We start from the raw sequence: 13,278 nt of genomic DNA, 5'->3' as shown, positions 1-13,278 counted from the left end.
TTAACATGTACACATTAACATATATAAAATAGATAATCAACAAGGACCTGCTGTATAGCACAGGGAACTCTACTCAACACTGTAATAACCTACATGGGAAAGAATACGAAAAAGAAAAGATATATGTATATGTATAACTGAATCAAGCTGCTGTACACTGACAACAAACACAACATTGTAAATCAACTCTACTACTCCAATATAAAATAAAAATTTAAAAAAAGATTTTAACACTTAAAAATATAAAAAAAAAAAATAAAATGACTGTGTTACTTACAAACTAAATAAATAAAATGTATTGGTACAATCCAGTAAAGGGGGGTGACAGGAAAAGAAAAGCCAAACACGGTGTGCTCACATTGCTTTTTATTTCATTAAACCCAAATTATTGCAAACATCAATTTCAGAACATTTTAGGAAGACGTTAAAACAAAAAGGCAACAAGAAATGCCATACACACACACAAATACCTATCACCAGAGACTGAAGTAATTCAGAGAAAGATTAAAATATTCTTTGACTGATGGAGATATTGAGAAATGACACACCCTAAAATGAGAATATGGAATAAAAGCAAATAGTACACATCTGCTTTTTAAGTCTTCACAATTTAAGTAAGTTAGGGAAGGCATACAAAATGGTTATTGAATATGCTACGTCTAATACTTGAACAATCTTCAATCATGTGCCTTCCAAATCACAGCTCTAATTAGATTCATAATTATACTCTGTTGAACTCTGTACCCACACCTCTGAATTCTGTTTATTTCTTAGTCAAAGAAAATTCTGCTATAAATCTAGGACCAGGATTAGATAGAATTACAATTATCCATTCCCAGGAGAAATGGAGGAGGTGTTTGCCCTGAAAGACCTCTAATTCTCAGATTCTCTGCCCAATATAAATCACTTAATAGTCTACACTGACATTTCAAAGCTTGCGAAAGGGAGTGTTGTATAACCCTGGACTTCATTCTGGTTCTTTCCTACAAGCAGAGAACAAGATAAAAAAAGGGCCCTTCAAGCTTAAAGAGGTACCTAATTAGAGACATATATGCCTAACGTCTACTCCCAATTAATGACACGAATGATTCTGGGAAGTGAATTAGGACTATTGCTTTGATTAAAAGGACTACACTACAAAGTGTTTGTCTTTTATCCTTATCTCTAATTTAAATAATTTATAATAGATTATGGCTAATTTTAACTTTTGAGAATAAACATTTAGTCTGCATAAAAGATACTTTTTATAAAGTAACCATCTTATATAGTTTCTCTTTTAAAAAACACTTTTGATACACTTCTGATGACCCTAAACATTTGTGCTACAGATGCCACAGCTGCATTTTCAGAGACCGACTCAGGAACCACTGAAATATTAGATATCCTTTTGCGGGCAACACATAAGAGTGCTTATTCAGTCAATTCAAAGTTGTGCTAAACTACTGGTTCTCAGATTTTAACTTGCCTCAGAATCACGTGGAAGGCTCCTTAAAATTCAGAATACCTAGACCACCCCCAGAGTTTCTGATTCAGTAGGTCTGGCGCGGGGCTGAGAACCTGCATTTCTAACATGTTTCCAGGTGCTGCTGGTGTAGGGATCACACTGTGAGAACCACTGCTTTAACCCACTAATTTCGATGTTCTTTCAAGAGAAATGAAAGCTTAGAATCCAGAGCCCACGTAGTACTCACTAAACTCTCTCCCAGGCTCTGCCCCAGGGATCATCCGTGAGAAAATCCTTTATTGCAGCAGTAGCACCCAGGCAGCTAAAGAGTCCTTAACACTACTTGCTTAGCATTTTGGTTTTGCTGGGCAAGGATGTGGCATGTTTCCTATTTCTCACCAGAAGGGCTGCAATCTCCTATGTGCCCCCAGATGCCCTGGATCTGTAACCCTCCAGGGCAGGACCTGTGCCTCTGGGGGATCAAAAACCATAGCTACATGTCCCTACCCAGAAGGTCTATCTCATCCAGGAGGAAGTCCATGTCCTCCCGTCTGACTTGAGGGCTGATCAGCACCTGCCGGAAGAAGTTGACCTTCCCCCGGTGGGGCTGGTAGCCCAGCATGAGGCTCCCCTTCTTCATCATCCGCTCCTTAATGGCCGGGGCCACCTGCATGGGAGAGGAGGGAGGCGGTGAAAGACCAGAACACTGAGGCATCATGATTGCGTTGTACCCAGTCATTGGCTACTCATAGGGCAGCCACTGGTGTGGATGCCATTCTCACACACACAAAGTTGACATTAATAATAATCACCTGCTGAGAACTTATGGCATATGAGTACTGATTCAAGTGCCTTAGATAGATGAATTCACTTTATCTTTACAATAACTCCACAAGGGAGATATTATTAATATACCCTTTCCAGATGAGGAAACTGAGGTGCACAGAGATTAGATAAATAGCCTGAGGTCCTGCATTTGGTAAGTGGGAGAGCTGAGATTTGAAAGCAGGCAGTCTCACCCAAGCCCATGCTCAGAAACTTAAATCACGATGCAGTGATGCCACATTAAAATCAAACCAGGTGTTTGTTCTCAGGGGTCACAGTCTCAAAAGTGTCAAATGTTACGTTCCCAAATTTGTTGGAACTAAAAAATACTCCAGTTCAGGCCATTCGAATAAAGAAGATTAGTCAGAAATGGATAAAAAGCACAAAAAATAACAGCCATGCCTTGACAGTCTACCAAAGAAAACACTAAAACAGGTATTATGTGCAGTTATATTTTGCAGACTATCAGTTTATTAGTTTATTAATAGAACATATTGGTTTATTAACAGGAAATATAACCACTGTGTCACTTATTAAGAGGCGTACAGTTGGTAATAAAATTAGTAAGTCCATATTTTAAGGATTTCTGGTGAACACGGGAAGAATGGGCCCTGAGAGTCCAAGTGCACACATTTTTCTAATTTTCCACTTCCATTTTCATTTTAACTCTTTCACAGTTGCTGAGCATATCCTCAGTGAATATGGGCAAAGAGAACAGAATGAGTGTCTGTCCTCTCCTGTCAGGAAGAGGAGACGTAGCTAGTCCAGAAGGGAGAAACGCATACTTAAATAAAACCAGGCACAACGTGGTATAAGATGCCTTAGATGAGGGGCATAAATCTTGGTTCCCGGGAGCCCTTCTCAGAGTGTGACCACCCCACACCACTCTGGTTTGAAACACATCTATGATTTGTCAGATACTTCCCTAAACACAAGCCAAAGTACTTCACCCAGCTCTCAACAAAATGATCTATTCCAAGCTTATGGGAGGATCAATGCTTCAGACCTCTGGAGATACATGTTGGACTCAACCAGAGCCTTCTTAAGCGATGTCCAAGGGTCATTTTAGCTAAATACTTTTTTCATAATGTGCTCATTTTAGAACTTAAATCTTGTAAAACATGAACTGTTACTGTGCTTACAACAGCAAAAACGAAGACTTACTCAGCACAGTCACACTGTCATTCTAGCGAAGGACTGGACGTCTCTCACAGTAAAAGGAACATAGGGCTTCCCTGGTGGCACAGTGGTTGGGAGTCGGCCTGCCGATGCAGGGGACACGGGTTCATGCCCCGGTCCGGGAAGATCCCACATGCCGTGGAGTGGCTGGGCCCGTGAGCCATGGCCGCTGGGCCTGCGCGTCCGGAGCCTGTGCTCCGCAACGGGAGAGGCTGCAGTGGTGAGAGGCCCGCGTACCGCAAAAAAAAAAAAAAGAAAGAAAAAAAAAAAAGAACATAAAAAGAAAATATAAAAGCTTTAATGAAAAATAAATGTAGAAAAAGAAGATGAAGTCAGAGGTCAAGTTACTGAAAAAACAGAGACCATCAGGTTCTATAAATGTCTGGGAATGTGTCACAAATTTTATTCTGAGCTTTTTAGATTAGGAAAACAGGGTTAAACCAACACCACCTCCACTCTCTTTGCAAAACTTAGTGACAAAATCCAGTGGATACTGAAGCTGGAAGCTGGTAGGTAACTGTGTATGCTTATGCATGTCCATTTGAAACCCTTCAATTTGTATGCTCTTAGCATCAGTTTTCTTCCAAAGCTGTCTATGCAAGTACCATTTCTTATTAGAATTATAAAATCTAGTAAATAATACTAAGCAAAGGAAAAGTTAAAAGGATTGAGTGTTTTCCATAAAAACGAAGTTGAATCCTTTGGAAAGACCAGATAAAGGAGGCGAGGGGCTGCCAGAATTTACTGCCATCAAGTTAGGTGTGATGGGAGAACTGTAAAGTCTTTAAAACAAAGTCTTGAGAGTCCAGACCAAATCTGCCCACAGGTGGCTGCCTAGGTTCTGAGCACGTTTTCCATTGAAAAAAACCTGAGCTGGAAAGGACAGATGATTCCTGAAGAGTATAGTTTATGTAAGAACCATAGACGCCCTCAGAGCATCAGAACTCTGCTCAAGAAAAGCCTCATTTGCTCTTGGAGATCCTCACTTGATGGAAAAAAAAAAACCTTTCCATCAAAAGATGGGAAAATTAAAATGCACATAGATGTGTTTTAAGTTAAAATATTTAAGTTACGTATGCATCACATATTTTTCTAGGATTATTTGCTTTAACTTGATCAATCCTCATCCCCTTAGGTAGGGGGGCTTCTAGTGCATATGTGGGTATGAATGCATGTATATGTGCATGTGTGTATGTGTGTATGCATGCATGTGTGGATATGTGCATTTGTGTGTGTACATGTGTTTGTGTGGTGGGTATGTATGTGCATGTGTGGGTGTGCATGTGTGGGTGTATGTGTGCATTGTGTGCACAATCACATGTAATTTAAACTTCTAACCCCCCATTTGTCATTTACTGCTCTTAAAATCCTCCTAGTCAGAGGGCAGCGCAGAACTGCGGGCTGACTTAGGCTCATGACAAAGGTACATTTATTTTTAATTCCAAGAGCGAGTGGGCTCTTGCATGTAACCTGTAGGTGTGAGAGTAGGTATGAGAAGGCATGGCCCACAGTGCCCACGCTAATCAATACCAGGAAGATCTGGTCCATGTGGGGCAAATGTCTACCCAGGAGAGTCACAGACTATCAATTTTAGAGCTTACAGCTTGTGGTTCTGTAGACTTTTTTTTAAATAAAAATTCCCTTCGTATTTATCTCCATCTTCCTCTAGGTAGTACCCAGGGTTTAATCCGCTCTGGCTTATAGCACATTTTAAATTTAAAACAGGCATGTTCTTGGCTCAAACCTAATTTGCATTATCTATTCCTATTTATTTTTCCTCTATTTTTCTTTCCCAAATGATAATTTATGCCTTACCTTTTGAGAGCAGTAGAATTTTGATTCCAGCTCCTAATGTGGCTCACAGGAGACGCTTATCAAAATGAATGTCAGGTTTGCATTTCTTGTTAGCAAACCAAAAACATCTCCTAATGTGAGCAAGAAAGATAAAACTAAGAGGCACTCAGATGTGTTAATATAAAGATATTTTTGATCTTTAAATTCTTGCTCTTTGTAAGGCATAAAAATTTGCTTCCATGGGCAGAACACCTGGCATCAGAACCAAACTTCTAAGCTAAATTTTGTCACTGACTTTCAAAAATTATAAAGAAATGACTAAATATCTGTGCGATTCAGAGAACCAGCTAAGTAAGGGTCTGGCAGTACAACACACATCTTATTTTCGTACCCATGAATATAAGCTTAATTCCTAGAGGTAATTAATTACTCCTGGCCAAGAGGGGAAAACCTCCTTTGTTTAAATACTTCATGGGGAAAGCAAGCTGTAAGCAACACCAACATCATTCATTAAATCTGCCACAAATTATAATTGTAGTAGTAGCAGTTGTTGTTAATATTTTACCAACTCTTTAACATTTGCAATGTGCTTTTCATGTCTCTGATTCTCATAAACCCAAATTAAAGCTTATTTGAAAAGAATCCACATTTTTGCAATTTAGGGACCAGAATGTTCTCGTGACTAGCCAGCTTGTCACCTTTGCACATTAAAAAAAAAAAAAAAAAAAAATCAACCACTTCCTATTTATAAAGCTTCAGGCATAATCCAATTCTTGGCAACTAGGATATTCTCTTTTGCTGATCACAGCAGAGAAACAGTCCTAATCCGACAAGATGGAATACTCACAAGGGAAAGAAAATATGCGCAAACTAAATGTAAATATCCGAATATCGCCCCTAAAGGGAGCACGCAAGGAGGAAAGCAATTTAGCAGGAGTGAGATTGCTTTCCAGCTCTCAATTATTTTACTGCTGGTTTCTCCCCCAAATTGTAAATCAAATTCTTTTCTCCTGCCTCAGTGCTCTGGTCCCTGCATCTTAAGTGGAGGAAGATCCTGACATTTCTATTTGGTTGCACAGGAACTTAATCGACACATTTCTGTAGGGTTGCTGTTTCCCCCCTTAAATTATGTTTCAGCAATGATTTAGCCATTTAAACAGAATGTTGTTGCCACACCCCTGCTGCATAAACAGCATTTGGTATTTAAAAGTTGCTTAAACCCAAGGAAAAGAAAAAAACAACTCTCTCATTCTGGCCAAGTACAGTAATTTGGTAACAGATAACTGACCAGATGTCACCAGAGCCTTTTATTAAAATAAAATCGTCATGTCTGTAAAATGACATTTCTTCTTAAAAATGTGTAACTTATTTAATGTTAAACAACACATTTTTTTTCAATATACAAAGTGTTTCTCAAACTCTCTGTAAGGAAGTTTATTTTTTCCAGTTCATAACATACTTTTGTGAAATACAATAAAAGTGAATAACTAAATGAAAATTAATTACTAAATTAAAATGAAATAAAAAAGACATAAAAACAAGGTCCTACTGTATGGCACAGGAACTATATTCAATATTCTGTGATAAACCATAATGGAAAAGAATGTGTGTGTGTGTGTGTGTGTGTGTGTGTGTGTGTGTGTGTGTATAACTGAGTCACTCTGCTATATAGCAGAAATTTAAAAAACATTGTAAATCAACTATACTTCAATAAAATTAATTTAAAAAATTTTTTAAAAAGAAAGTAAGAAGGTAAAAGGAAGACATAATAAGTACAAGCTAAATTAGTGTGTTTTTTTTTAATCAACAGTAAACTTACTGTTGTTATAAAAGCTTCTAAACAGTAACTCTGGGTTCCCATGTTTTTCATATGGCAGACACCCAGTTCATGGATCTGCAGGGTGCTGGAGACCACATTTTGAGGATTGCTGCTCTGTTTTAACTCCCTTGTCTCCTTGGGGGTGTATATAATTTTAGTTATGAATGTTGGTGTTATTTTTCATACTTACTTCTGCATACTGGCATAATCTCCATACCATTTTGAATCGTGTTTTTGTTTTTCACTAAACCACTGTGCCATAGTTTACCTAAACATGTCCCACTTGTTAAGTCTTGGAACTGCTTCCAATGGCACTTCAGTGAAACCATGAACCCAATCATGAAAACTCTAAATCACTTCTTCGAAGTCTAGTTCAGAGATGATAAATGTCTCAAAATCTCCTAGACATTAGGATCTTTATACAACTTTTCCCATCAGATGCTCTAAGGGTGAAATAGCCACATTTTCACCTGCAAAATATGGGGCAGCACAACACCCAGCATGACTGAGAAGATAAGCCCGTAATTAAAGGAAGTGATCCTTTTAAGCAAATATGAGGGGCAAAGACTACATACACTTCTACTGTGACTCTAGATAGCAGAATCATTCAGAGCTTCTAATAAACCCAGCAAGATGTGTGTTTTGCTAAATTCTCCCCTAAATTGATGTTCTTCAAACTCCAGATTTTAGAGCTGTTTTCTCAATTTCAATTTAATTAAATCTTCATTCTGTAATCTCTAAGGAAGCAAAGATTTTTTAAGGAGTAGGAGGCTAAACTCATAATAATTTGCACATCTTGTGGGGAGAGCATGGAGTGGGCAGGCAGACTAATAAACTGAAGAATAAATTAGAGTTTTATTGTAATTAATAAAACTTTTTCTAAGATTATTTTGCCTAAAGGAGAGTTAGTTGTATCAAATGCAGAAAATTATCTACAATATTTTTTCTCTCTATAAAAGTCACTTGAAAGAGTTTTTAATTTCCTTATATTTACACTAAACCTCATACATCTTTGGCACCTTCTGTATTTCCCAGAACAGAGTTTATAGCTGTACCAAAGCTACTCATTGCAATACATGGTTAAGCAAGTGAACACTGAGAAAGCAATACAGTGGGGGCTGATTCAGCTGCTATGTTGAATGTTATTTGCTCTAGCTCTAGTTTGGTAAGCTTTTTTTTTCTGTAAAATGCCAGACAGTAAATATTTTAGGCTTTGTAAGTCATACAAGCTCTGCTGCAAATACTCAACTATGCCACTGTAGCATGAAAGCAGCCCTAGACAATATATAAACAAATGAGCATGGCTGTTTAGGGACTTTATTTAGGAACAATGAAATTTAATATTCAATATCATATGATTTTCACATGTCACAAAATATTAACTGCTTTTCATTATTTTTCAACCTCTTAAAAATATTAAGCCCATTTGTAGCTCCTAGGCTGTACATAAATAGGTGATAAGCTAGATTTGGCTTTAGACATAATTTACTAACTCCCTGGTCAAAATGGAAAAAAAATACATTACGATATATAAAATCTACCCCTTAGAAGGAAAAAGTGCATGAATATTAGGTTCACTGGGCTTCTTTCAGAAACTCTGAATTGGGCCAGGAAATGAAAAAGTTCTTCCTGTCTCTTCTTCTCCAGCAGAGCATGAAACCAGAGCCACAGATGGGTGGGCAGGGTTGCCACAGTGGATTTCTTCCAGAACAATTATTCTTGAACCATCACAACAAGTAGCTTGTTTTATATTGTCTTCCCAAATAATCTGGGTTCCAAATAAGCCCCATGTTCCATGTTAACTTGAGGTGGGTTCTTCTGAGTAGGATATTAAAATCTAGCTCATGAAAAGAGTTGGCAGGAAATGTCCACACTTGGTACCTGGCACCCAGCACAAGACTCTTTCTGAGACTTATAACAAGGTATGTAACTCCTTTCCCCATTTAAGTCATTTTTTTGGTATAGTTTGGGGACATCTCAGATTTGCTGAGCCCAGATAGAGATGCAATGCTGATCAAGGTGAGGGCCAGAATTCAGGGCATGAATAGCAGCAACGGCCAGGATTTAAATGGAAGAATTCCAGTCCAAGAGAAAAATTAGCAAGACTAAACCAGTCAGAGAACTTAAGTGGGCTTTCCAGGGGCCTTCCTTCTTCTGAGAAAAGTGCAGACCAGCACAGTGACAATCTAGGAAGCGAACGGGGCTTTCCCAGTGCATATAAGCTGAAGGCCAATCAATCATCAGAGAAAAGCTACCCTAGAGAGATTCCCCAGGCATTCCTGAACGCCCAATTTTGCAGTTATAGAAAATAAGATGTGAGAAAGCTTGTAAATCCTTTATTTGTTCATTACTTTCTCTGGTATTTATCTCCGTAACTAAAGCATCATGATGGTCCTTGCATGAGCCAGTAAATGGAAGGTCATCATAACACTGATACTGGATCACAGTCTAAACACAGATTTTCATCTCTTATTTTCCTTTTGGCTTCAATTAAAAAAGGATATACTCTCCAGTGGATAAGTGCATTCCATCAATTTCTGATCATGAAAAGACCTCAAACATGTAAGAACTTCCCAAAACTTAAATGAACATTTTTATCTTGATTTCTTCTAACTGTACATAAGAACCAGATAACTTGATTTCTTCTGACTGTACGTAAGAACTGACTTTTCTAAATTTTAAAATTTGTATGGAAACACAAAAGACCCCAAATAGCCAAAGCAATCCTGAGAAAGAAAAACAGAGCTGAGCTGGAGGAATCAGGCTCCCTGACTTCAGACCATACTACAAAGCTACACTAATCAAAACAGCATGGTAGTAGTGCAAAAACAGAAATATAGCTCAATGGACAGGAGAGAAAGACCAGAAATAAACCCACAGACCTATGATCAATTAATTTATGACAAAAAGGCAAGAATACACAATGGAGAAAAACAGTCTCTTCAATAAGTGGTACTGGGAAAACTGGACAGCTACATGTAAAATAATGAAATTAGAACATTCTCTAACACAATACACAAAAATAAACTCAAAATGGATCAAAGACCTAAATGTAAGGCTGGACATTATAAAACTCTTAGAGGAAAACATAGGCAGAACACTCTTTGACATAAATCACAACAATATCTTTTTTGATCCATCTCCTAGAGTAATGAAAATAAAAACAAACTAATGAGACCTAATTAAACTTAAAAACTTTTGCACAGCAAAGGAAACCATAAACCATGAGAAGAGACATCCTACAGAATGGAAGAAAATATTTGCAAATGAAGTGACCTACAAGGGATTAATTTCCAAAATATAAAAACACCTCATGCAGTTCCATGTCAAGAAAACAAACCACCCAATCAAAAAATGGTCAGAAGATCTAAATAGACATTTCTCCAAAGAAGACATACAGATGTCCAAAAAAGCATATGAAAAGATGCTCAACATCAATAATTATCAGAGAAATGCAAATCAAAACTACAATGAGGTATCACCTCACACTAGTCAGAATGGCCATCATCAAAAGTCTACTAACAATAAGTGCTGAAGAGGTTGTGGAGAAAAAGAGAACCCTCCTACACTGTTGGTGAGAGTGTAAATTGGTACAACCACTATGGAGAACAGTAATCCCACTCCTGGGCATTTAACTGGAGAAAACTCCAATTCAAAAAGATACATGCATCCCTATGTTCATAACAGCACTATTTACAATAGTCAAAACATGGAAGCAACCTAAATGACCATCAGCAGAGGAATGGATAAAGAAGATGTGGTACATATATACAATGGAATATGACTCAGCCAAAAAAAGAATGAAATAGTGCCACTTGTAGCAACATGGATGGACCTAGGTATTATCTTACTAACTGAAGTCAGACAGAGAAAGACAAATATCATATGATATCACTTCCATGTGGAATCTAAAAAAAATGATATAAATGAACTTATTTACAAAACAGAAACAGACTCACAAATATCAAAAACAAATTTATGGTTACCAAAGGGGAAACAAATTTATGGAGCGGAGGGATAAATTAGGAGCTTGGGATTAACATACACACACTACTATATATAAAATAGATAACCAACTGTAACTACTACTGTAGAACTCTACTCAATATTCTGTAATAACCTATATGGGTAAAGAATCTGAAAAAGAATGTGTGTGTGTGTGTGTGTGTGTGTGTGTGTGTGTGTATACATATATTTGTATGTATAACTGAATCAATTTTCTGTACACCTGAAAACTAACACAACATTGTAAATCGACTATACTCCAATAAAATTTTTTAAAAAAAGATATTTTCATTTTCACAGGTTTAACGTATTTCTGCTGTTTGGATATATGTGAAATTATAAATTAAGGAAAAATGAATACTATTGTAACAGTGAAACTTCCCATCAAAGAAAAAAAAAAGAATTGGCTTTTCCTTTACACATGCAATTCAGAACATATAGAAATGGGTTTTGAATTCAGCTAAATATATATCCTCCCATTTGTAACCTCTGTGTTACACAGGGAGGTTGTTGCTAAATGAACAGCTATTGAAAGAAAACATTTCCTGATGGTCTAAACATGATATAGTCCAAAGGGGAAAGTGATTTTTTGGTCTTATAAAAAAAGTTCTTTGTGGTAATGGTTAGCTTTACATCCTTAAAATGTAGTAAATGGAATCTCTCACCCGATACTAAAGAAACAGTTGCTACCTCACAATACAGAAACAGTTCCCTTGTATTTCCAAACACTTTAGAGTAATTTGCCCCAAACATGACATTCTATATAGAATAGGCATTTGCCCTCCTAACACAGTTTGCTTTTGTCTAAAATTGTTCTGAGCTCACAGCCCTAAATAGCAGAAATTTTGCTTATGGCTGATCACACAGGCAGTTTCCACCCCCATCAAGGAAGAAACCAGTATCTGCCAGAACAACATTAAAGCACTTCCACATTTCTAAGAGCATTTCTGACTCAAAGAAGGAAAACTGTGATACTGTAGTGTGGATACATGACCACTGGACTATAAACTCTGTTCAAAGCTAGGTCTTCACCTTATTTTTCTTTATATCCCTCAGAACCTAATGTAAAGCCTTGCCAGGCACTTGTCAAAACTCACAGAACTGTGCACCTTGAAAGGTAAACTTTACGTGTGTGTAAATTAAGAAATGAATAAATTAATTAACTTAAAAAAAAACAGAGATTCTGAGAGGGCCATGTAGATCATGAGAGGGCCATGTGAGATCATGCAAGTATCTTCAGCTCCTAGTGCCCCAGTTTCCTTATCTCTAGGCAAGAGATAATAATAATAATAGTACAGATCTCTTCCTAAGATTGATAAAATATGGAATGTGATATTGTGGGTGAAGTGTGTAATGCTGTGAACAGACAGTCCATGATGGAGATTAATACTCTTACTCAAGAAGAATCTAGAAATACAAATCAAAACTACAATGAGGTACCACCTCACACCAGTCAGAATGGCCATCATCAAAAAGTCTACAAATAACAAATGCTGGAGACGGTGTGGAGAAAAGGGAACCCTCCTACACAGTTGGTGGGAATGTAAATTGGTACAGCCATTATGGAGAACAGTATGGAGGTTCCTTAAAAAACGAAAAATAGAGCTACCAATTGATCCAGCAATCCTACTAATGGCCATATATCCAGATAAAACTGTAATTCAAAAAGATACATGCACCCCTATGTTCATAGCAGCACTACTCACAATAGCCAAGACATGGAAGCAACCTAAATGTCCACCGACAGATGAATGGATAAAGAAAATGTGGTACCTATATACAATGGAATACTACTCACCCACAAAAAAAGAACAAAATAATGCCATTTGCAGCAACAATGGATGCAATTAGAGATTATCATAATAAGTGAAGTAAGTCAGACAAAGACAAATATCATATGATATCACTTATATGTAGAATCTAAAATATGACACAAATGAACCTATATATGAAACAGAAACAGAATCACAGACATGGAGAACAGACTGGTCGTTGCCAATGGGGAGAGGGTTGGAGGAGGGATGGAGTGGGAGGTTAGGGTTAGCAGATATAAGCTTTTATGATAAACCATAATGGAAAAGAATATATAAAAAAATAATGTGTATATATATATATGTATACATATGTATAACTGAATCACTTTGCTGTACAGCAGAAATTAACACAGCATTGTAAATCAACTATATGTCAATAAAAAATATTAAAACTGAAA

The 13,278-nt window shown here is 37.2% G+C and overlaps 1 protein-coding gene across 3 annotated transcripts in view; it reads right to left on the bottom strand.

Moving 5' to 3' along the window:
* Positions 1-387: 387 nt before the first annotated feature.
* The window catches only part of GADL1 (glutamate decarboxylase like 1), a 502,071-nt gene continuing 489,180 nt past the window's right edge, over positions 388-13,278 (bottom strand). For all 3 annotated transcript variants that reach the window (XM_060307894.1, XM_030830036.2, XM_060307895.1), the window contains one exon: positions 388-2,111. In XM_060307894.1, coding sequence (XP_060163877.1) covers positions 1,938-2,111 — 174 coding nt within the window. In that variant the 3' untranslated portion in view covers positions 388-1,937. The remainder of the gene's footprint in view (positions 2,112-13,278) is intronic.

This window comes from Globicephala melas, chromosome 11, assembly GCF_963455315.2.
Source record: "Globicephala melas chromosome 11, mGloMel1.2, whole genome shotgun sequence".
Lineage (NCBI taxonomy): Eukaryota > Metazoa > Chordata > Mammalia > Artiodactyla > Delphinidae > Globicephala > Globicephala melas.
The sequence above is the reverse complement of the archived record's forward strand: the minus strand, read 5'-3'. Positions and strand labels throughout refer to the sequence as shown.